The sequence below is a fragment of the Somniosus microcephalus genome, chromosome 12 (assembly GCF_052327205.1).
Source record: "Somniosus microcephalus isolate GS21.2 chromosome 12, FLI_Smic_1.0, whole genome shotgun sequence".
NCBI lineage: Eukaryota > Metazoa > Chordata > Chondrichthyes > Squaliformes > Somniosidae > Somniosus > Somniosus microcephalus.
Window position 1 is genome coordinate 102,174,224 of NC_140998.1, and position 26,261 is coordinate 102,200,484.

General features: G+C 42.5%; 1 protein-coding gene across 9 annotated transcripts in view; it reads left to right on the plus strand.

Annotated features, from left to right (window-relative positions):
• The window catches only part of mipol1 (mirror-image polydactyly 1), a 418,898-nt gene that overhangs the window by 365,137 nt on the left and 27,500 nt on the right, over nt 1–26,261 (plus strand). For 8 of the 9 annotated variants that reach the window (XM_086003343.1, XM_086003342.1, XM_086003350.1 and 5 more), the window contains one exon: nt 25,381–25,611. In XM_086003343.1, the coding sequence (XP_085859469.1) occupies nt 25,381–25,611 (231 nt within the window). Of the gene's footprint in view, nt 1–25,380; nt 25,612–26,261 lie in introns of those variants that run through there. The other variant, XM_086003344.1, reaches the window with a different exon arrangement.

A 26,261-nucleotide genomic window follows, 5' to 3' on the forward strand; every position in this document is an offset into this window, starting at 1 on the left:
ATTAAAATGATGAAGGGATTTAATAGAGTAGATACAAAGAACTATTTTCCTCTGGTCGGGCAATCCAGAAAAAGAGGACATAATCTTAAAGTTAGAGCTAAGCCATTTACGAGTGAAATCAGGAGCACTTTTTCACACAAGGGGTGGTGAAAATCTGGAACTCTTCCCCAAAAGGCTCTGGATGCTGAGTCAACTGAAATTTTCAAAAATGAAATCGGTATTTTTGTTAAGCAAGAGTATCAAAGTATATGAGTCAAAGGTGGATAAATGGAGTTGAGGTACAGATCAGGGGGAAGTGGGGGCGGGGGGTGGTGTAAGATTTGCAAAATTTCTGCATTTCCCCGAAGGCTGTTATTAATAAACGGGACCCTGCGTGGACTTTTTAAATCAAAAAGGGTACCCAAGATGGCGTCCGTGCCTCGTGGCAGAAAGCCTGTGAGATTTTAAAATGGATTCTGCAACGCAGACAGCTTGTGGATCGAAACCCAAGCTGCAGACTTCTGTGAAGAGAGACTTTGTATTTTGGAACCAGACAGGACTCTGAATTATGCATTAGACCGAATTGGAGGCAAATCTAAATTCAGTTTCGGCCTATAGTTAAGGCCATCAAGCAGTCTGCATATATTATCAGAAACAGATTAACAGAGCCATCGAGGCCGGACAGGCCCATCAAGGAACTTTCAGGATAATACAAGTCAGTTATCGGGCCGGTAGATGCGATTACCGGCCATCTAAAACCAGTTAGTATGGATTGCTACCATTATTTAAAATAGCCCGCCAAGATTAAAACAAAGAACTAACCTGATTTGGTGCGCAGATAAGGGTTTTCGACAAAGGTATAATTGAAGGCCCCCTCGCGTCGCAATTGGGTAGTGTTCATGGTGTGTTCTTTGTTGGTTGGCGTGCTGGTGCTGCTGCTCTTTGACCCCTTGCCCTCGTGGCTGCCGCTCTTTCCCCGTCCCGCGCTTACCCCCTGGCCTTTGCCCGTGCCTTTTTCCCACTCCATCTGGAACTAGCCCCGGCACTGGGTCGGGCGGACACGGACAATTCAGGCCAGGCGAGGCGGGACGCGACGAGGGGAGGAGGGAAGGCCACCTGAGGAAGACCGGCTGAAGAAGACCAACTGAGGAGACGAACTGAGGGGAGGCTTCGAATTATCGGGCCTTCAGCCACAGCCGACCTTCGAATAACTGCACACCAACTCAATCTGGCGGCTGTCGACGAAGAATCATCCCTGCAAGGTAAAGTACCCAAACAGAGACTTTAACTTTGGGGTACTCAAACCTGGACAACGCCTGGAGGCCACGTGATGATGGCAGGCTCCAGAGAGCACCAAGAGCGAACCCCGTACCCAACCGTTGTTTTGAGTCTAACAAACCCTTTTGATTGGTGAGCATGAAGTTCTGACCCCTCATAGCTTAATCTAGTTAGGTATAGGGGGTGGGATAAGGATAAGGGGATTGTTAAGATAGTTGTTTTCCCTCGATGTGCCGTGTGTTCCCCATTCCCATTCCCTGTATAAGTATAGTTATTATTATTTTGTATTTTTTGCATATTATGAGGAAGTTGTGTCTTTATTCATAAAATTGCTTAACATGACTTTGCTCCTCAATAGAGGATTATTTTACTTACTTTCAAACAAACTTAGGATGTAATGTGGGATTTCCTTACCAAAAGCAGTTTTAATTCACTGCAAATAAGGGTGGTTAAGCGAGACCTAATTGAGACACAGAAAATATTAAATTGCATAGATTAAATATTACTTAAAACCAAACCAGAAAGATGGAATCAGAGACCTAACTTTACCTACATTTAAATTTGTATTTTTATTTTGTAGCTACTTTTTCCTTTTTCATTGTATTTGAATTGGAATTTATAATGGGGAACAAAGAAATGGCAGACCAATTAAATACATACTTTGGTTCTGTCTTCACAAAGGAGGACACAAATAACCTCCCAGAGATGTCGGGTAACATAGGGTCTAATGAGAGGGAAGAACTGAATGAAATCAGTATTTGTAGGGAAATGGTGTTAGGGAAATTGACAGGATTGAAGGCCGATAAATCCCCAGGGCCTGATAATCTACATCCTAGGATACTTAAGGAAGTGGCCTTAGAAATAGTAGATGCATTGCTGGTCATCTTCCAAAACTCTATAGACTCTGAAACAGTTCCCATGGATTGGAGGGTAGCTAATGTAACCCCACTATTCAAAAAAGGTGATAGAGAGAAAACGGGGAATTATAGACCGGTAAGCCTGACATCGGTAGTGGGGAAAATGCTAGAGTCCATTATAAAAGATGTAATAGCAGAGCACTTGGAAAACAGCGACAGGATCGGACAAAGTCGACATGGATTTACAAAAGGTAAATCATGCTTGACTAATCTACTGGAATTTTTTGAGGATGTAACTGGTAGAATAGATAAGGGAGAACCAGTGGATGTGGTGTATTTGGACTTTCAGAAGGCTTTCGATAAGGTCCCGCATAAGAGATTAGCGTGTAAAGTTAAAGCACATGGGATTGGGGATAAGGTACTGACTTGGATAGAGAACTGGTTGGCAGACAGGAAGCAAAGAGTTGGAACAAATGGGTCTTTTTCCGAGTTGCAGGCAGTGACTAGTGGGGTACCGCAGGGATTGGTGCTAGGACCCCAGCTATTCACAACATATATTAATGATCTAGACGAGGGAACTAGATGTAATATCTCCAAGTTTGCAGACAACACAAAACTGGGTGGGCGTGTATGCTGTGAGGAGGATGCCGAGAAACTACAGGATGATTTGGACAGGTTGGGTGATTGGGCAGATGCAGTAAAATGTGGATAAATGCGAGGTTATCCACTTTGGTAGCAAAAACAGGAAGGCAGATTATTATCTGAATGGCAATAGATTGGGAGAAAGGGAAGTGCAACAAGACCTGGGTGTCCTTGTGCACCAGTCGCTGAACGTAAGCATGCAGGTGCAGCAGGTGGTTAAGAAGGCAAATGGTATGTTGGCCTTCATAGCGAGAGGATTCGAGTACAGGAGCAACGATGTCTTGCTGCAGTTGTACAGGGCCTTGGTGAGACCACACCTTGAGTATTGTGTGCAGTTTTGGTCACCTTATCTGAGGAAGGATGCTCTTGCCATGGAGGGAGTGCAGCGAAGATTCACCAGACTGATACCTGGGATGGCAGGAATGACGTATGAGGAGAGACTGGGTCGATTGGGCTTATATTCGCTGGAGTTTAGAAGAATGAGAGGGGATCTCATTGAAACTTATAAAATTCTAACAGGACTAGACAGATTAGATGCAGGAAGGATGTTCCCGATGGCAGGGGAGTCCAGAACCAGGGGTCACAGTCTAAAGATAAAGGGTAAGCCATTTAGGAGAGAGATGAGGAGGAATTTCTTCACCCAGAGAGTGGTGAACCTGTGGAATTCTCTACCACAAAAGGCAGTTGAGGCCAATTCATTAAATATATTCAAGAAGGAGTTAGATATATTTCTTAAGGCTAAAGGGATCAAGGGATATGGGGAGAAAGCAGGGACAGGGTACTGAATTTGGATGATCAGCCATGATCTCATTAAATGGCAGAGCAGGCTCGAGGGGCCGAATGGCCTACTCCTGCTCCTATCTTCTATGTTTCTATGTATTATAGCAACATGTTGCCTCCTCCAGGCAGGAAAACAGTTTGGTCTGAGTCATGGGTGTTTCCATGCTCACCAGTTGATTGTAATTCTGCTTCTGTAGGGTGAGACTGGCCCTTCCAATTGTCCTTCCCCAGGAGATAGAATATAGTGCTGTATGTAACATTTCAGTTAAGAACTAGTAACCTTACTGAACAAAGGCAAGTGATCTTCAGTTCCAGTTAAAAAGAGACCTAATTTTAACCCTGTGTGGTTTGGAGTAATTGGATCATCACAAGCACATTTAAATTAAAAATGTCCACAGCATTTCTCCTGTCCTCCCCAGAACATTTCCATGATTGCAGATGTACAGTAATTAAGCATTCTTGTTTCATAGAATCATAGAATAGTACAGTATTTGGGTTTAGCCTAGTGTGGAACCTTGTCAAATGCCTTGTCAAACTGTTCCGTTACAGTTTTTCCTGTCAGTCTTTGCTTCCATTTTATCCTGGATAGATCCTTTCGCATCCCATTGAAGTTAGCCCTATTCCAGTTTAGAAGTTCCACTCTAGATTGTTCCTTGCTCCTCTCCATTGCTAATCTAAATCTTATGATACGATGATCACTCATACCCAAGTGTTCTTCCACAGACACTTGGTCGACCTGGCCCACCTCATTCACCAGCACCAGATCCAGCAATGCCTCCTTCCTGGTTGGGCCAAGAACACACTGGTCAAGGAAATTCTCCTGAACACATTTCAGAAATTCCTCCCCCTCCTTTCCCTTTACCCTAGCATTATCCCAATCAATATTTGGGGAATTAAAGTCCCCCCCAATATCACCACTCTATAGCTCTTGCATATCTCTGCGATTTCCCTGCAGATTTGCTCCTCTACCTCCCTCTCACTATTTGGAGGCCTATAGAATACCCCCAATAGCATGATCATACCCCTTTTGCTCCTCAACTCTAACCAAATGGATTCTGTTCTTGTCCCCTCAAGAACATCCTTCCTTTCCAACACTACAATGTCTTCCTTAATCAGCACTGCCACCCCACCTCCCTTTTTTCCTTCCCTATCTTTTCTGAGCACCTTGTACCCTTGAATATTAAGTGCCCAGTCCTCACCGTTTTTAAGCCACGTTTCCATTGTTGCCACAACATCATATTGCCACACAGCTAATCGTGGTTGTAGCTCTACAACCTTACTCACCACACTTTGTGTGTTTACATACATGCTTTCTAAACCCATTTTTGAATTTTTCGTAGTTTTTCTTAGTCTGCTGCTACCTAATATGGTACTACTACGGCCACTAGTACTATCTTCTCTCGTACTATCCAACACACTCACTCTTTTATGCACCTTATTCCTCTTTTCTATTCCTATATGCTGGTGCCCCTCCCCCTGCCAAATTAGTTTAAACCCTCCCCTCTTTAGACGGGATTAAGAAAAGTTAATTTACATTATCGCACCCATTCTAGAAATATTTAACTAGACTGTGGACACTTTTATATAAAAAAAAAAGAAAATGCAACGAAAATAATTTAGTTAAAACCTGGGAATAAACTGGTCAAAGTGATGGGATTTAATATGACGCAAAGCTGTTTATATCTTGGTATTCAGTGACCTACAGGTTACATGACTGGGTCTAATAACGGTGTTATTGTGTGGAAGATCCTATCTTTGTGTTCTCCTGTTTGCTCTGGTGCATATGCTATATTGCACCTCACGACATGTTTAAAGCACCTCCATAGCAAGCACAAAAGATATGAAGCCAGTAGAACATGCAAGGCTTTGGAACTGTTTCTCAAAATATATCTGTGCTATTTATGTTATTTTTCATATTGAACCTATAATGAATTTTTTTTTAAACAACATTCCTATTCTACATGGATGGCAGTGTTCTAAGCTTTTTTGTGGATATATAATGGATATGCTCTTTGAGGAAAAAAGCATGTTTGAACAGCCTTTAATTCAGCAATGTTAATTTGGGTCAGAAGTTCACTTGGAGGTAGGGCAGGCCATGTAAGATCTTGGACATATTTTGTAGAAACATTTGATTAATTTGGTCACATGTTTTTAACAAGAACTTGCATGACAGGTTTAGCCAGTCATTAATTTGTTCCTTTCAAAGAGTAAAGATGAATATGAAAAAAAAGTTATGAACTGACTAGAATATCAATTTTATTTCAACGGGCCTACCAGTTGTTTTTCCCATCAATAACTGTTATACATTTAATGACCTGATTACCTATTTATTATTTGTGCCCGATGCAGTTACAGAAGCTTCCTCCTTCCTGATTGTCCATCTACATTTCTTAATTATTTTCAGATTTACAATCCAATTTTGTTTTCACTTGTACAAATTTAGTAAGATTTGGCATGCAAGAAGTAAATCTTCTTGAACCAAATTGTTTCCAAATTTTTTATCTTGGTGGTTGATAGATTTGTTTTCTTTAGATGTTTATAAAGGAAATAAATAGAACATCATCTCATTTTGAAAGATTTTATACCATTGTTGTAATAAATATATTAAATAATAAAAGAAAAAAAAGACTTGCATTTATATAACACTTTTTTCATGACCTCAGGATGTCCCAAAGCGCTTTACAGCCAATGAAGTACCATTGAAGTGTAGTTACTGTTGTACTGTAGGAATATTGCAATCAGGGTGATGCATCAAGAACGGCCATTTGGGCAATTAGCATTCATGGAACAGATCCCATCAAGAGTCAATGAGGTTGAAACTCTGCAACTCTCCTGGAACACTTCTGTGGTGTATGTGCCTTTAAGAGCCCCAGGTGTGCGTAATGCCGGTAATTGCCACTTGGGCTATATAAGCCTGTGTATTGTGTATATCCTTTAGAACCCCCCCAGACTTGCTTAGTAAATACCTATGAACCAACTCCTGTCTTCAGTGTCTTTATCTACACACGGACACTACAGTGGCGACGAAGTGGAAACGGACTTACCGGCAATTCGGCAGCACCTCAAGAACATCGATTCCTCCGGCGTCCAGAAGACTCAAGGAAGTAAGAGAAACTGTGGTTTCACCAGCTGGCCAAGCTGGTGGCAGGTACTGCGCTAATCCTTCCTGGGCATCAGGCTGGGGCTCCAGCGGCAGGCTCTACAGCTGAGACAGGCAGCGAAATCGGAGGCAAGCAATAACGGACTGGGAGGGAGCACTCGGGAGACGGCCGGCGTGGCAAGCAGGTCAGCGTTCAGACCTCCGGTGGGAACGAGTCTCCAACAGTAAATAAACGGAAACCGCAGTAAAACAGCGTTGTTATCGGCAGCAGCGGCGGGAAAGCACTGGAAGCGCCACATCTTTGCTACAGAAAAAAAAAGCGCGGGAAGCGCCATATCTTTTCTGACATGCCTAAATCTGGTAATATTGATGCTTTTGATAGCGAAATAGAGGATTGGACCACATACGTGGAAAGAGTAGAGGTATAATGCACTGCAAATGGAATAGAAGATGAAAAAAAAGCTTCAGTACTTCTGAACTTAATGGGCGCGAAGACATACGGGCTGTTACGAAACTTAATCACTCCAGCCAAACCAAAGGACAAGAATTTTAAAGAAATTGTTGATACCCTGCAGGAGCACTTAAACCCAACACCGCTGCTGATAGCGGAACGATTCAAGTTCTTCAAGAGAAATCAACACAAGAATGAAAGTAACGCTGATTACCTAACCGAATTAAGAAAGCTATCAAAGTACTGCCAATTCGGGGCAGGACTATCGGATTATCTTCGAGACAAATTCGTTTGCGGTCTCTTAAGTGAAGGAACACAAAAAAGACCGCTTTCTGAAAAAGATTTAACATTGGACAAAGCTTTCAGTATGGCTGTATCATACGAAGCAGCAGCAAAAGGAGCTGCAGAGATACAAAAGACACAGGACTTCGGCACCCATGAAATGACACAGGGGTTCGGAAGATGTTATCGCTGCGGCAGATCCACCCATAACCAGAGGGACTGCTGGTTCAAGGACAAAGCATGCAGGAAATGCGGGAAGATTGGACACATTGCACGGGTATGCCAATCTGGACAAAATAAAACCGCTGACAGGAAGAAGAAAAAAATCAATAAACAAAAGTACAGGAAGGTACAAATGATGACGGACAGTAGCTCCGAAGACCAGAAGAGCGATAGCGACTTCGAAAACAAGAGACTAAGCTGTCTCAAATTACATAATGTACTTGCCAAAGATGATTACCAAACCATTTGGGTTACCCTCACAATAGCAGGGTCCCCAGTTAAAATGGAGCTAGATACAGGATCAGCTCTAACTGTAATAAATCGACGGGATTACGAGAGGCTATTTTCGCATATCCTCCAAAAGACACATCCATTATCTTAAAAACATATACGGGGCAGAAAGTATACCCCAAAGGAAAAATAAGGGTGCCTGTTGTATACAACGGCAAAGAAATACAAAAGTTGCATTTATACATTCTACAAGATGGTGGTCCACCGTTGTTGGGACGTGAATGGATCAGGAAGATGCGTTTAGACTGGCACTCCATTCAGGCACTGACGGTGACCAGTAAGGAAAAAAACAATGATGACATCATACCTGAACGATTAAAAGACATCTTGGCCAACGCCAAAGAAGTGTTTCAAGATAAACTAGGAACCTTGAAAGGCATCACCGCCTCAATAAAAGTGGAAGATGCAGCAATTCCCAAATTTTTTAAGGCAAGACCGGTGCCATACGCAATACGTCCAGCAGTCGAGGCAGAGCTGGAGAATTTGGAAAAAGCAGGCGTATTATCCAAAATAGATTGGAGCGAATGGGCAACACCCATCGTTCCAGTCATGAAAAAAGCATTGAAAAATAACTCTGAAGAACAGAGAAAAATTCGCATCTGTGGTGACTTCAAGGTGACTGTAAACCCGGTCCTTCACACAGTACAGTATCCTCTTCCGAGGATAGAAGATATTTTCGCCTCACTATCCGGAGGGAAACGTTTCACCAAAATTGACTTGGCACAGGCATATCTACAGATGGAGGTTGAGGACGCCTCTAAAAAGTACCTCACAATAAACACACACAAAGGCCTGTACCAGTACAATCGACTGGTTTTTGGAGTAGCATCAGCTCCAGCTATCTGGCAAAGAGCTATGGAGCAAGTCCTGCAAGGGATTCCGGGGACTCAATGCTACCTAGACGACATCCTTATAACAGGAGAAAACGACAACGAGCACCTTGCCAATTTGGAGCAGGTGCTCACTAGGCTGAAAGAACGGGGCCTACGAGCAAATCGCCCCAAGTGCGAATTTTTCCAAAATCAGATATCATATTGTGGCCACATAATTAATAAGGAAGGGTTGCATAAGTCACCTGAAAAAATTGAAGCAGTTATAAAAGCCCCAGCACCTGAAAATGTTTCACAATTAAGGTCATTCCTGGGATTAATAAATTACTATCATAAATTTTTACCGAACTTATCAACTCTTCTACACCCTCTTAATGAACTTCTACAGACAGGAGTGATTTGGAAATGGAACGAAGACTGTAAACGTGCCTTCCATAAATGTAAAGACTTAATCACATCCGAAGAAGTTTTGGCTCATTACAACACATCACTACCAATCAGACTGGCGTGCGATGCATCCCCTTACGGCATAGGAGCAGTATTATCCCATAAATTCCCTGATGGCTCAGAACGGCCGATAGCTTTTGCGTCACGCTCATTAAACTCAGCTGAGCGTAACTATGCCCAAATAGACAGGGAAGCACTCAGCCTGGTATGGGGAGTGAAGAAATTCAACCATTACCTACACGGACAAAAATTTACCTTATTGACTGACCATCAACCCCTCATCTCCATATTCAACCCTAAAAAAGGTGTTCCCATTATGACAGCACAAAGGCTACAGAGGTGGTCCCTTTTTCTAGGGACACACCAATACAACATAGAATACAAAGGGTCAAAACAGCATGGGAATGCTGACGGTTTATCGCGCCTACCATTGCCAACGATAGAAGAGGCACCTACAGTAGACCCAGTAGAGATATTCCACTCTACCATAGTGGAATGTCTACCAGTGATGAATTCTGCCATTGAAAGGGAGACAAGAAATGACCCGACTCTCTCACGGGTCTATGATTTAACAGTCAAGGGATGGCCAGCACATGGCGAACCACTGTTGCCAGCATTCTCGCAAAGAAGAGAACAGCTGTCAGTGTGCCGAGGAACCTTGATGTGTGGATCCAGAGTGGTGATTCCACCCAAACTCCAGGATAAAGTTCTAAAGGAGCTTCACGAGGGGCATCTGGGTGGAGTGAAAATGAAGAACCTAGCCAGGGCGTTTGTATGGTGGCCAGGTATCGATGGAGACATCGAAGACATGACCAAGAGCTGCCTAGGATGCCAGAAGGTCCAAAACGCTCCGCCACAGGCCCCTCTACATCCATGGGAGTGGCCCTCATCTCCCTGGCAAAGGGTGCACGTCGACTTTGCTGGTCCATTTATGGACTCAATGTTCTTAATCGCGGTTGATGCACACTCCAAGTGGCCGGAGGTGATAAAGATGTCCTCCACCACCACGGAAAAAACCATCACAGTATTAAGGACCATATTTGCCAGGAATGGGCTGCCGGAACAGATATGTTCTGATAATGGACCGCAATTTGTGTCCGAAGAATTCAGAAAGTTCTTAAAGAACAATGGGGTAAAGCACTACACGTCCGCCCCATACCATCCCGCCACCAATGGATTGGCTGAAAGGTTTGTCCAGACCTTCAAGAAGGCCATAAAGGCCATGGGTAATGAAGACATAAAACTTCAGCACCAGGTGGATAACTTCTTATTCGCATACAGGAATGCAACACATATGGTTACCAATCAAACTCCCGCCATGATGTTGTTCAATAGAAACCTAAGATGCCGGCTGGATTTGGTCAAGCCCAACATCCGAAGGGACGTGGAGAACCGGCAGTTTCAAGGCATGAATGAAAGGCCAACTAGGGCCTTCCAGATAGGCCAACAGGTTTTGGCCCGGGACTACCGTACCGAGAAATGGTAGCCTGGAACTATCTGCACACGACTAGGACCACTGATGTATACCGTGGACATCGGAGAAAGCATAATAAGGCGCCATGCTGACCAAATCATAAAGTCATCCGAAAAGGGACAACCTACACCACCACTCTATACGCCTAACGATGAAGTAGAGATACCCATATCTACCTCCGATCCGGTGATACTGGAACCCGATGAACCCGACACTGGCATTCAAGCCGAATCAGCCTTGCCAAAAGAACCGACTACACCACCAGAAACTACTACACCCCCGAGGCGTTATCCGGACCGAGTCAGGAAGCCTCCTAAGAGACTAACTTATAATTAATTAATTACAGCAATGTATATTATTTTGCATATAACATGTAATTAATAATTACTTAAAATATGATGTACTGGTTAGCTAAAAGGGGAGCAATTGTGGTGTATGTGCCTTTAAGAGCCCCAGGTGTGCGTAATGCCGGTAATTGCCACTTGGGCTATATAAGCCTGTGTATTGTGTATATCCTTTAGAACCCCCCCCCCCCCCCTCAGACTTGCTTAGTAAATACCTATGAACCAACTCCTGTCTTCAGTGTCTTTATCTACACACGGACACTACAACTTCCATCATAACCCTGGTGGGAGCACACCAGAACAACAACGGCTGCTGTGGAAAATGGAATAATATTACACTTTTGATGACACCTATCACTTTATTTGTAATTGGCCAGATTGGGTTTATTGTACTTCTTATGGCTAGGACATACCTGGGAAATCTTCCACTTTATTGGGTAAAAGCCAGTGTCATAGCTGTACTGGAATAGTTTGGCTGTGGGTCAGCTAGCTCTGGTGTACAGGTCTTCAGTGAGTCTTCAGCACTACAGCCAGCATATTGTCAGGGCTCATAGCCATTGCTGTTTCTATGTGCACTCAGCCCCTTTGCAATGTCACCTGGAGTTAACCAAATTTGCTGGACACTAATATCGATGATGGTAGGTCCTTGAGAGGAGATTGAATAGGATCATCCACTTGGCACCTTTTGCTGAATACACTTGCAAATATTTTGTGAATCTGAAGAGTGTGAAGAGCTTTACTCGCGATTTCTGCAACTATTTTTTGGCATTCTGCATACAAAGACTTGGACTTGCTTCGTTCTACTTTTGACTGTGAGATCACTGTGAGATTCCCCCACCTCTACCCACAGTGAGGAATTCAGTGAAGCGTGACATTCTGTGTGGCCATTTGTTTGTATGCCATTATCATGGAGGAGCAGGAGAGGATAGGGGGAAAGAGAGTGAGGCAGAATTCAAGGAGGACACACCTCACTAGATATTAACACCTCTCCCCGAAGATTACAGAAGAAACTCGGGTCTTTCGAGGAGATGTGTATTAGAATACTGTGCTTCAACAAATAGTAAATAGGGGAGCTCTGCCATCTATTTAATAACGACCTGAAGCCACAGTCATCTGGCTGCAGTGCTCTGTCTATAGCTATGAAGTTGACAATCACATTCAACCTATTTTCAGTGCGTCATTTCAGTGAGCTATGGGGATCTCTAATGTAAGTCAGGCTACAATACGAGAATGCGTAAGTCAGGCTACAATACGAGAATGCGTTCATCAGGTGACTGTCCACATTTCAGGAATGGTAAGGAATTCATCACCTTTGGCATTACAACAAGGCAGCAGTGAAGTATAGCCATCCAGTTTTATGGGGTTGCTGGACTCTCCAGGGTCAAGGGTGCAATCGATGGCACCCACGTTGCTGTGCAATTTCCTATATAAAACTCCCTCATCTACTTCAACATGAAAAGCTTCCAGTCCCTCATTGTATGTGACAACATGCAAATGATCCTACACATCAACGTGCGATATGATGGAAGTTGTCACGATGCATTCATGCATCAAAATTGAGCCCTCCATGACGTTTTCACAGAAAAATCATGTTAGCAGATGGCTTTGTGAATGACAACGACTGCTCCCTGCATATCTGGGTAATGACTCTTGCTTTTCATGAGCAGCAGCAGAGGAGCGATACAACAAGGCACATACTTCTACTAGACCATCGGGGTCTTAAAGGGATGCTTTTTCAGCCTGGAGATGCAGTGCAATGTACTGCAGCTTATGTGTCATGCATTGTTGTACCCTTCAAAAAGGTCTGAACTTGGACATTGCTGGGATGTGACTCTAGCTGCTTTGGAGGCATAACTACGTAGAGGACAGCATGACCTGCACTTCAGGGTTAGTGGTTGAGGCAGAAACTATGTAAATACTTGAGATTAGATTGGATAGGTGGAAGAAGGAATTAGGGATATGGGAACAGGGTGGTCAAATGTGATTAAAACTATTTGTTCACATGGAGGGTAAACACTGACATGGACTGGTTGGGCCAAATAGCCTATTTCCATGTTGTAACTTATAATTATTTCTGTGACCCTTTAGAGACTTTTACAAAGGGCATCAGAGAACATCTCATCACTGGAGTCTTCTCTTCTGGTCACAGTCAACTTTCGACCCTGTGCTTTAATCTAGCACCCATCCTAAAACATAATGGCCCAGATTTTCCGGGGCCTGTGACCGCATACACTGGTCGTAAGTGCCCCGCAAGTTCCAGGTTTCTGCATGCGCGAAAACTTGGAAGTTCCGATCTGAAAAGTTCCAGCTTGACAGATTGTACGAATCCCCGGGAAATGGACATTTACTGGCGGCGAGTTGGGCTATTTGCCCAACTACTGCCCAGTGAATGCCCACGAAACTCTTACGCCTGGTAAAAGCAGGCGTAGGGCCTTCTTTTATCAGTGTAAGGGTTTAAAGAAATAGTAAAATAATTTTTTTTTAATCATTTAAACTTAAAAAAAAAACCTTTAAAATTAGTGTGTGTTATTTTGGACCCTTTAAAATATTTACATTTATTTTTTCAAAAAATTTAATTTTTGTTTTAAATGTTTAATTACATTGTATTTTAATTCATTTTGACCATATAACGATTTATTTTTATTTAAATTGTGTAAAATTTGTGTATTTTAGGTGATTCCTAATGAGCTTATGGGGATTCCAGATGTAAATGGAATCTCCATAAGCATAATGGGGATCCCCCTTTCTCGTTGGTTGGGCCAGCCCACGTGATCCCAGGGACGCTTGCGAACTGCATGCAATGCTGCGATATGTGGGCCTTTACGCAGGCGTACGCCTGCAGGCCCAGGAGCGCGAGTCTTCATAGGTACGGCACCATCAGGTAGGTTCGTACTTTTATTGCGGTTCAGAAGCATTCGCCCGCTGGAAGCCTCCGACCGCAAAGTCAGGCCCAATAACACATTAGTCCTCTTTGCCCCTACTTGATCACCATCTGCTTGAATAGGTCAACAGCAAGTAAGTGCACACTTTCCTGTATGACTCTAACCTCCATGAATAACAAAACATGAAATAAGTGCACATTCTATTTAGTACAATAAAGTCCGAAGTGAGCACAAGCCAACCTGCCATTTCCTAACTGGCTTCTCTTTCACCACTGCTGGCTGTATCTTTTGGAGTTTTTTTTCCTGAGCAGCTTGGTGTCATCTCTTGTGCATGGTTCTCTGAGGGGGAAATCCAGAGGTCTAGCATGTGTTGCTGCCCTGAGAGACGCTAGTATCAGGCATATCAACTCCAGCTGCCGCTGTTCCACTGGGCCCTGGTTCTGTGTCCCCAATGATCAGTGGGATGGGTGTTCCAAATGTAGCTATTAGTTTCTGAAAGCCGTGAAAGACAGCAACATACATTGCGGCTTCCATGATCTGGAAGCCGGTATGCAAGGTATTTTGTGCACTATTGTCACCAGAGCTATCGACTGATATGGGACACAATGTGATATCTTTGGTATGGGTATGGGCCTAGAAATTCATGTGGTAAGTTGTACCGCGTACACTTATGCAAATAGTAAATGAGTTGCACTCACTGGTCTGGAAAGCTATTTACATGAGAATGTTTTGGGTTAGTCTATCTGCATATCTATTATAGTAATTTACTGGGGTGCATGGAAATTCAAGTGCAGCCTTCACAAAGTTAGCTCTGGCTGAAGATTGCAGCAGCAGGCTGGGAGTGGGCAGCAGGTGAGTAACGAACCGTGCTTGGCTCAGTCAGCTAATTTACCGTGTATTTCATGACTGTTTTTGTGCCACTTTACAAGAATTTCTAACACAGTACAACCTGGCAGAAGCAGACAGCCAAGGGACAAGTGCATGGCACAGAGACAGAAGAAGGTACCATAATTTCACAGGGTATGACCTGCAAACAGTCTTCAATGTGTAAATTCCCCTCACCTATAATCTTGTTCTTAACTAATGTGTAGATTTAATACTAGCTTGTGTACTTTAATACACCACACTACAGTGTACTGAAATATAAATTAAATTATTTTAATTTATCTTCTCTTGGCAACTAGATTAATTTAAAGTGGAACTGCTCCAGGTATATAAGCAGACTGCTGTATTCTTTACACTTACACAATACCATATATAGAATGTATGCCTATTATTTGTTGAGAGAAAGAAAGATAAGTTTTTTTTAAAGTACTTTTACACACAACTTGATAAAGGGTAAAAACGCCTTTGTTGTGAGTAAATATTTGCCATGTCATTGGTTTTAAGAGAGGGGTCAGTTCAGTGTGGAGTCTTGGTCTCCATGCAGTGCCATTGATTAGCTATCAGATGAAAAATGTTAATCAGTAACTTTGCGTGTTACTGATCAGTTGAAATGCATTTAGCTTTATTCAAAGATGGTCTAAAGTGAAGTAATTCATAATCCTTTGCCTTTCCTGCGAAGATTGCACAAGTTTGTATAGAAAGGAAAATCTGTTGATTCATGGTTAACCAATTCTCTTTAGATCTTGTTGTCATCACTACTGGATTGTCATTCGACACATGTTTGCATTTAATCACAGCTTATGTCACACAATAGCTATCAATATCAAATAAAACTGATTTCCTCTCAGTCAAATGACAGCCTATTTCAGCTAATTAAAAAGCCACAGGACAAAGTAATTATGTGTAGGTAAGCACCATTGCTTAAAAACCAAAGTAGGAAATAACCTATAATGCATTCACAGGTTAGAGCCTTTCAGGATGATGTAGCATATACAATGTGCTGCTAAATATATAAGAAAAGATTGCTGAATTTATGATTAAGAGTATGATTAATATGATTAGCAAAATAAATCGGGACTATTTATTCTATGGAAACTACTTGAAATATATTTTAAGTTGCATTTATATTGTAGCTACTGGTCCGGGACTGGTAGCTACAGAATAAGTTAAAGCTAGGCAGTACCTGGTTTATACTGCTTGTCTCCAATTTGAATTCTCTCGTCCAGGAGAGAGATCTGTGCACATGTACTTATGTGTCGCAGAGCTCCGTCCCTAATCGTTAAAGTTCAAATGTTTTAAGAATGCTGATGGGCAAGCCATGTTCTCAATACATTTAAGTATATTTTAAAAAGTGCTCTGGAAGTCCAAAGGACGCTGAGCACTTTTTAAACACACTTTGACTTCACACCAGAGCTATACTCTAGCATGTCAAACCCAGTCAGTGTGAAATTGCCTCTGTAGAGAGTCTCAAACTGCTCCCTTCTGGAGTCCGATTGGAACCAACTCCGTCATTTTGTCCGATGTTTTTTTTTTTATGATACTGTCACTTTTACACTTTACACTTTACAGTGACATATTACAGTTACAGCATAAGCATACCCTAAATTGCACAAGGACTCATTTTCGTAGATGTGGTAAATAGCACTTGAATAACTTTTCTATTTGTACAACTAGTTGTGAGTACAGATTGATATTTTCCTTTCGAAATGAAACCATTGTTGCTCAGATGGTCCAATGAATAAATGTTTGCACGGTGCAGTACTGAGCCATTCAGAACAGGAAGGCCTTATGTTTCTTTTTCCCCTCCCTTTTCCTCTCCACAGACAGTGTGTCATGCTGAGCAGAGTTCTGCAGGTGCTAGCAGATTTCTGAAATGCCATCATATAAGTGCCTAGACAATGATTCTCAGCAGCCAATTCAAATATGGGGAGAGGAATCACAGCCAAGCCCTGGCTCCTGGTCTGCACTGTTAATTGATCTCCGCCTCCATGGCACAGTGGGAGCACTACAGTTGGCCTTCTGGGATAGGTAGGAGAAAACTTAGCCAGGATTTCTGCTCTTGACCCCTGTGCTATGACCTGTGCTGGAAAGTGTGTATTTTGTGTGGACACCAACTGAAGACACAATGTGACTTGCCTGTAATTCCTCTCCCCATGTTTGCATTAGTTGCTGAGACTCATTGTGTAGCCTCATGTACATCAGAAACCTGCCTGCGCCTGCAGAACTCTACCCAGCATGATGCATTGCTTCTGGAGAGGAAAAAAGAAAACCGGAGGGAAAAAATAACCCATTTGCTTACTTGTGTTGTTGATAACATTTTTGTTGATGTTTTAAAAATAACCTTTAACATAAAGGCCTAGAAATTCAGTGCCCTTAGCACCGATTTTGCGGCGCTAGAGGGCCTAGCGCTGCAATTGGCGCTGGTTCCTAAATTGCCTGGTGCCCTTCCGCGGCGGTAGACCGGTAGCGCTGCGCCGGCACCGATGACGTCATCGGTGTGCGCAGCGTCCCGGTTGCCGTGGTAACCCGGCCCCAAGCCGAAATTCAGTTGCGGCCGCCTCGCCAGTGGCAGCCGCAACTAAGACTCCGGCAAACGAGTGTTGCCGGAGTCTGCGCCGGCGCTTTAAGGAGGCGCGGCGGCCGGCCGCTTTCCCGCCGGCCGCCTGCCCGCAGCTCCCTCCCCGGACTTCTCCCCCCACCCCCCCCCTCCCCCCCCGGAACAGATGCAAGCCCGGCACTTGTCCGAGGTGCCGGGCTCATTTTTGAAGAGATTTGCGCGGGCCGTGGCCGGGTGCAGGCAGCTCCTCCTTAACAGAAGGAGGAGGCCTGCACTTCCCGAGCCTGCCGCACCGCAGCGGGCGCCGCAATGCGGCGCGTTGCGCCAGTTTTCAGGCGCTAAAACCCTTCAGTAGCGCCGGCAGCCATTTGGGCGCGGCGCTACTGAATTTTTGGCGCGCGCAAAGGGACTTAGCGCCAGCGCTAAAGCCCTGGCGCAGCACAAACTCAATTTCTAGGCCAAAGAGTTCTACAGTAAGTGACACTTTTTTGCTATTAAAGTTTCACACACAAAATATACTGGCCCAGATATTCCTGTCAAAATAACGATGAGGCTAATGCCTCTCACCATTATTTATGTGCAAATAGTACAGCAACGTGAGGATTCTTGACAGATCGGAAATAACGGTTTTCAGCGCATGCGCTGTGCATGCCTGAAACCGGCATTTCCAGTGCCCCTACGGGTGGGTGCACAGCGCGTACCCACCCGTAGGGATCGGAATATCCAGCCCAAATATCCAAAGGTTGCTGTCCAAGTTGCGCCGTTCTGCTGTTAGCTTCACAAAAACGTCATCTCACTGTCTAGCTCACCATTGAAAATGCATTGAATGGTGTATTTGCGCGGTAGGTACAAATTAAACTCACCACAAAGTATAGTCTTGTTCATTCTAGTCTAAGTACCCATTTAACCATGTTAATTACTGACAAACAACCTCTCTGGTACTGAAAATGATCTATTACAAGTGTGGAGTCTCAATCCTTCAGATGTTAATTATTGCTGGAGATTTAAAAATGTTATTTTAAATTTAAATTTGACTTTTCTTTGTCTTTTTTTCCTTTCTCTCTTAATCCAATCTTTATTTCCCTCGCTTTATTTCTCTTTCTGTACCTGATCTGGCATTGAATTCACCCACTCTAATTTACACTTCCTTCTCAATTCTTGTGCTGTTAATTTCACAATCCTTCAGTCTGATTGGTTAAGGATATACACAGTTGCTTGCCCTGTTCACTCGCATCCCAGGGGCCATTTCCCTCGCTGCAACATTATCAGCTCGCACTTTCAGCAACTTGCCACGTAAAAAATTTAAATACCTAATCGTGCAAGGGCATGTCTACAGATGCCGTTAGATGCCCTAGTACAGCAAAATTTGGCCCACTAATGTAACAATACACAGATTCAAACTAGCAAAAGGTGGAATGGTTGCCTGAGTAGATTAGTAGAGGAATAAACCTTGGAATCATTTAAGAAACTGGTGAATGCTGTGATGGGTCAATTGCAGGTTTTTCTAGATTGGTGATCTTGCAACTAGTCAATGATGCAATAGTTTCAGAAATGTCAGTGGCTAAGGAACTGTTTGAAAAAAAATGTAAAAGATTTACGAGTTTATTTCAATTTACTTTCTTGGTTAGTCCCATTATGCTGTTTTGTGCAGATTTGCTATTTGTAATCATGAGTTTTTACCCTTTTGAAATTAAATTCTACACTCTGCATTTTGTCAGGCAGTTGCATATGTTGTATAAGTTGCATTTTCTTAAATGCATTTACTGCAATCCAAACCCAGTCTTTCATTTTTGCATTGAAGCCATTGAATCAAAAAGGAGCACAGTACATACTTTTATTCATCTTGTGCTAATTTATAATGGTGCGCAAGTATGAGCCTGATTCTAATAATAATTAAGAAACAATGATGTGAGTGGCTTTTTATGTCATTCCCAATACCACTAAGGGTTTGTATAATGTAAGCAAGCTTTATAGCATAATTTACCAAGCTTAGTAACAAATTTGAAGTTACTGTATACAGACTGGATTATTTTCCAGACATATGTATGCCAACCTTGAAAACTAACAAAAACTAGCCAACAGCATCAAAAAAGCTGGAATTGATTTTGGAAAACTGGGGAAGTGGCTTTCATAAGATGGTATAAATGTGAGTTGTTGAACACAGAGAAGAGTCAGTAGATGATAGCATCTTTGTGGAGGGAAGGAGGAAGATGTACAGAGGACTGTTGATGTATTATCCAGATACGATAGATGAGAGAAGGTCTCCTGTAAGAGAGTAGTATGAACGTGGTAGATTTTCCCTCCGTTTGGTTTTCGGGTGGCCTATAATGCCAACAGGAGGCCAGGTCCATTTTAGAGGGCTGGGTCTTATTATCATAGGGCTATGAGCAGAAAACGAGCACCTGCCACAATATTGAGCGTATTAGCCGGCCTCTGGTCCTATAAAAATGTAGGTTGGGACGGGGAACATTTTTCAGTAGGGGGTCCCGGTGCAGTTGCGGCCCAAGCTATTTTTTTGCAGCCCGGTCCTCCTGAACCCACAAAAATAAATAAGTACTTAACTTTGGGCTCCTCTTTGGCTGGACCATCAGCTGATACTGGGCAGAGCCTGCACGATACACGCTTCACACAGTTGAGTGAGGGTCCTACTGACGTCATAGGACTTCAATTTAAATACCAAAATGGCTGATCTGCCTATTCTGGCAAAATGATGATGGCCACAGCGAAAGCGGGAATGGGGTAGTATGTTCTTCCCCGCGATTTTCACGGTGCTACCACCCCATTTCCACCAGCTGGGAGACCTCAAAATCTCCTCCGATATCTTGTAGCCAGTAAGGATTGGCCTCCATGTCTTCTGCAAGCTCCTGCTGCTCATGGGGCCTTGCTCCTCTAGGGTCTCCATGATGAGGTTCTCAGAACTGCAAGTTTAGTTTGGTGTGAATCGGTTTCAGCTTCACACTGATGCTTAGCATGTATATTGTAAATTGTGTGTTGAGGTTCAAACTCTCCTCCAGTCTCACTCTGCCTCGCTCAGGTTTCAGGTCAGGCCCATACTCCAGTTCACTTCACACCAACATTACAATTGTAGTGTAAGTGCACCTTTAGTAAGACTAAGTTGTGTGAAATCCAACACACAACCACAATCCTTGAAACCTTGCAGAACTATTATTTCAGGACATCCCCAGATCAATTCAAGCACCAGAAGCATGCATTCAACATGCTAGTGATGTGCTCAATTATTGTTCTAGCACATGAATGAACCTCATTATACCTGAGCTCAGTTCATAACTGAGAAATTGTCGTGAGTGCAGAAGATGGCCTTAATCTCCCAGAAAGCACCCAGAACTTTGCCTTTCTGGCAGAAAGCATGCTAGCTTAGTGGATTGCCTAATAATTGTGGCAACACCCAGAGAATTAAGCATTCACTTGTACAATGCGGAATATATGCAGGATAGAGCTCCCCCCCCCCCCCCCCCTGCCAACCCCAAACAAATGACACAAAGGTAAATGGAAAAGTAATTAGCAACAGCAAATAAATCTAATAAAAAGCACCAATAACAATTCTGAAAAAAGATCTCTTTAAATCTTGCAACTATAACTGCTGGCTTTTTAAATTCACTTCTGCCTTTTCTGCAGTGCTTAGCAACTGTGAACGCCTGCATTATATGGGCAAAACATGAACCAGCATAAACAAGGGAGAAATGATTGAAAATGAGGCAATGATGTATTTACCATCTTCTTTGTGTGCCCACTACCCAAAAGTGGGCTGTCCAAAGATTGGATGGGTGCTAAAATGAACAGAGTTCTAGCAGAACAGAACTCCAACCTTTTTTCTGATTAGTAAAATGGGCAGTCACAATTGGAAAACCTAGGCTTCACTGTCCAGGCACTACTTGAAGAATGCTTACTTTGGACAAGTTACTTGAGGGCCGCCATTCCCAGTTGAACTGTATCCAGAATGGATCACTGTCTTCAGGAGAAGATGGTTGAAAATTAAGTTAAATTATTAATCTTAGCCTAGATTTAGCTATTGGACAGTAACTTAAGTTTCCTTATTTTAGAAAGTATTGGCCCAAAATTTGCTGTCAAAATAGCGGTGAGGCTAATAGCACTCGCTGTTATTTATGCGCAAATGCCACAGCAACTTCAGGCGAGGGGCAGATGCGCGATTAAACGCGGAAATCAAAAAGTTGCTGTCAGAGACGGCATCTCGCTGTCCAGTTCCCCATTCAAATGCATTGAACAGCATGAGTTTCCTGTACTTGCACGGTAGATATGAAGTAAAATTGCCACAGAAAGTTAAGTCAAGTCATTTCAAGTCTAAGCACCTTTTTAACGATGTAATAAGTGTTCATTACTGCCAGTCAACCTCTCTGGCACTGAACATTAACTAATGTGAGTGTGGCGTCTCATTCCTTCAGGTTTTAATTATTGTTGGAGATTTTTTAATATTTATTTTTCTATGTACCTGATTTGACATTGAATTCACCATTCTAACTTACACTTCCTTCTCCGATCTTGCATTCATTTCACAATGCTTCAATCTGATTGGTTAAGGAGATACATAGTTGCTTGCACAGTTCACTTTGATCCCAGATACCTTATAGAGGGTGCCGCGCCATTTCCGTCTCGCACTTCCAGCAACTTACAGTGCAAAATATCGTCGACATTAAACTGGCCAAAGCTAGTTTAACTAACAGCGGGTGCCATTCATTGACCTGTCACAGGAAATTTTGCACCAGTATTTTATATCACCAGTTCCTATGTCCATTTTAATACTGGTGTAACACATTTGGGTACAGAAAGTGTCACAAGTTGAGCTATTTTATTTCAATCTTCTGACGGATGAATGGCCAAATCTCATGCTTCAGTTCAGACATACTGTTCTATCATGATGCAGTCCAACTGATTTAAAATGTGGTGTCAGATTGGTGTGCCCATGGAGAAGGAATGAGTGCAGGTATTATTCCAAATGGACAATGTTATCCACTCACATCCACAGAAACCTTTTAGTTCTGTAGCTCCATCTGCTCTTTTTTTTCCCCTGCCTACTGCCAGATTTTGATATAATGCCAGTCATTCTGGATAGGGATGGACTTGCCAAGACATGTCAGCCTGTGATCAGTCATCATGCCTATACAGTAATGTAAGTATGTTTGCTAGAAGGTAGATTCAACAGGATTAGGTAAAAAATGTGTTCCCACAGCTACATCAAAAGAAGAACATTTACAGATTGGAATTTAAAGGATGATTCAGCAGCCCTGGCAAAAATGATGACGGGTTCATTGCACTCCTATGATCCATTGGCAACTTGAAAGAGGAACTAAATTTGCTGGATTCAGCAAATTCAGTTTATTAGAATAATTTGAATGCATTCCCTTTGCGTTTTCCATGACTGCAAGAAGCATAATGAATGGAAGGGAGCAGAGAATCATGAGAGCAGAAGCTATCGATAGGCTGCTACTTCATTTGAACATAGCTGTTTTCTTTGGCTGCATTGAAGAGTTAGGTCAGCAAGTGAATATGGGCAGAACTGCCCCTTTCAGTGATGACCATTTGGATGTTCTGCTGGCAGAGGTGCTGCAAAGGAAGGTAGCCTTATTTGGGGCTGAGCGGAATCCTGTGTGTTACAATGCAGCAAGCCTGGCAGAACGTGGTTGATATAGTCAATACTGTTTCCCACACCCATAGCATGTGGGAGCAGTTAAGTCTGGGAGCAGATAAGTCTGCTCACAGTTTGATGATACTCATGACCTTGACAGTCACTGACAATGCCAGCACTGGAATGCAGGGTGGTTGCATGTGTCCTTGTAGCAGATGGCACAGCTATGCATCTGACTTCCAGCTGACTTAGAGATTGTGGAGCCAATTCTTTATGGGTGTTGCCAGGTAGATGCATCTAAGCCTGCAGATGTGATTAATGGCATCATGGTGCGTGTGACCAATAAGACTCTGATGGCTTTTGATCTCCCTGGCATTCCTTCTTTCATCCAGTACCACTAAAAGCATGAAACATTGTGACTGGAGTACTTTCAAAACAATACCCAGCATTAAAGTTAGTGAAGGTCTCACAGATTTAATGTCAGTGAGACTGAGGATCCTACCATTTGGAAAAATAAAAAGCCCTCTCGTTGTTGCCAGTTGTCCATGGGGAAAGTACTGTTGCTTTGGTACACAATGCATTACTGCAGATTGACTCATGTTCCTTTGGAAGCCTGGAATGAGCCTGAGGCATAAAAGTTAGGAACTGAAGTGACCTTGGCAGCCATTGGCAATGTGTGCTTGTGGTGGAGTTTGGCTGTAGGCAGATTGCGGCATGTACACTACTCTGTCACAGCGTTCCTGGTGAATCTTAGCCTATACAAATTCCCTAGCACAAATCAAGTTAAGCGCGCTTCTGTCTTTATATGTACCAGCAGGTGGTCCCAGGCCTCCTTTGGTTCAATTTCAACTGCCTGGCACCACTCCATTGCTCCTCTACTTCATGCAGAAAACATAAATATAATAATGGGATTCACATAGAGAAACCCAATATACAGATTTTCAGGATCTAAGCAAAATATGGCAGTGCCAGAACCAGTGGCACAAAGCCTTCTCACCGATTAAGTAGACCAAAAAGTTTTTAAATAGTTGACAGAAAAACTCAATATATTCTTCAAAAACAAACTCAACATATTATTCTTCAAAAACAATCAAAATATTCTGCTCGTGTTAGACCATCTTTCCAGAGAACTCAATTTGAATATGACAGAAAGTTCTTTGTGAGCCGCTCATCCTTGCCACTTCTGGCATTTTCTGTCGGAAGTGACATTGGGGATAAAATACATCCACCCAGTTTGGGTAGGCACATTATAATGAGATGGAAATGGTAGACATACTTCATTGTGACATTGCACCTCAGCAGTGTATTCCTAGTGTCCAACATTACTATGGACAATGCAGAGGGTTTTAAAAATTGAGGTTGGAAAACCTATGCAGTCGGACACGGAGATTGATTACATAATCTAAGATGCTTTAAATTTAAAAAATTTAAATCAGCACTTGCGCTAGCCCCGAGGCCACCAGTCATTCTGCACCACAGCAAATGCTTACGGTCTGCTGCAGCCATTCTCCAGCCATTCCCATTCCTCAGTGGAAACCAGGGAGACAGTCAAAATTATTTAATTAGTTAGGGTCAGGGCACATTCTTGTAGCAGCCAGAACTCTTGTTATGGCCAAGTGGAAAATTTAGGCTAGTATGTCTTCCTAACTGTCCCTTTAAATCATTACTTCCTTATCCAGCAGCTCCCTAGCAATCCTGGATGCTCATTTTACAGGTTCAGATTTATGATTATGTTCACATCCTGCATGAATGATGAGAAATTGCCAGAACATCTAAATGACATTATCTTTCCTCATCAGCATACCAAAATGAAGCGCTAGTCCAAAGGTTCATCAGGAATGCAGTCAAATTACAAGTAGAGATCTGGCGTAAGCGATCTCTACCCATACTTGTGGCCAGTTGGTTTGACTGGCTATGTATATTGTGCAGAAGTGGAGTATAACAGATTTGAGAAGAACAGTCCCTAGCTCAACATGCAGTGCAGTCCCATTAATCATTTCAAGGGAGTGGTGGAACACAACCTAAGTAAAAAAAAAAATGAATAGACTAACTGAGGCGGCATATGGCATTACATTCAGTTTTTGATTGGTAGCCAAGTGAGGAAAGCTTTAGTATCCAATGCAAGACGAATTTCTCAAAGAAACTAAAATATTTGAATTTCTTTTCTTTTATTTTTCATTAGTTACACTTGTTAACAAAATGGACAAATTTAGAGCATAGGAAGTAATGCAGTTCCTAGGCACAACTAACAACCAAAGTCAACTGCTACCATCTTGCTATGTCTCATGGCATGACATGATATGTCTCATGTTTAGCTGTACAGTCAAAGCTAAAGGACACTTCACTTGTCCATAATTTATATACACAAGCACTGACTTATATTTGTTGTAAAAATTATTGGTATATATAAATAATTTAAGTACAATTAAATTTAACGAAGAAAAATTATCTTGTCACATTTGTTCATGTTCTTTCAGCTTACACAAGTCGTTATCGCAAGAGGCTATTCTCACAGACCAGTTCAACTTTGCTCTAGGCACTTATGACGATGCTTTACGTGCCAGTGAGGGCATTATGTCAGCCACACACCACCAAAATGAGGATCTTGCAAACCAGTTACAATTGGCTGTAGCAGAGCGGGCAAACATGGAGATTAAACTGCAGCAAGCCTTGGAATCCAAAAATGAACTGATTGAAAAAGTTCAGAAGTAAGTGAGTGCTTTAACGAGCTTTAAAAAAATGAAAGTATGCTTTCCTTTGTTCTTCTGCTCTGCTTTTGATTGTGTTCAACACAAGGTAAAAAAAATACATAAATTCTAGATTTTTTTTTAATAGCACATGTTTTCTAAAGGACCTGTATTTACTAAAAGAAAAGTTAGCAACATGATGCTTCCAGTATATAGCTTGGCTGAGTTGGTAGCATGCTTGCCTCTGAATCAGAAGTTATGCATTCAAGCCCTATATCTGGATTTGAGAACATAATCTAGGCTGATACTGCAATATGCCGCTGAGAGATTGCTGCATTGTCAGGTAGTCAATGGCTGTAAAGTGCTTTGGGACATTCTGTGTCTATGTCTCATGACCTAATTATTTTACTTAACTGGCTACTGTGTTCAGTTGTACACAGTCAAAGCAAATGAACCCTTCACCTATCCATAATTTATATGCACAATGCCTTTTAAGCGATGACTTATATTTATTTTTATGATTATTATTGGTACACATAAATAATTCAAGTACAATTAAATTTAACAAAGCTGAGGAAGTGAAAGGCACTATAAAGATCCAAGTTATTTTAATATGTTAACCCCTGGATGTGATGTTAAACTGAGGTCCTGTCTGCATGTCCCAGTAGTTT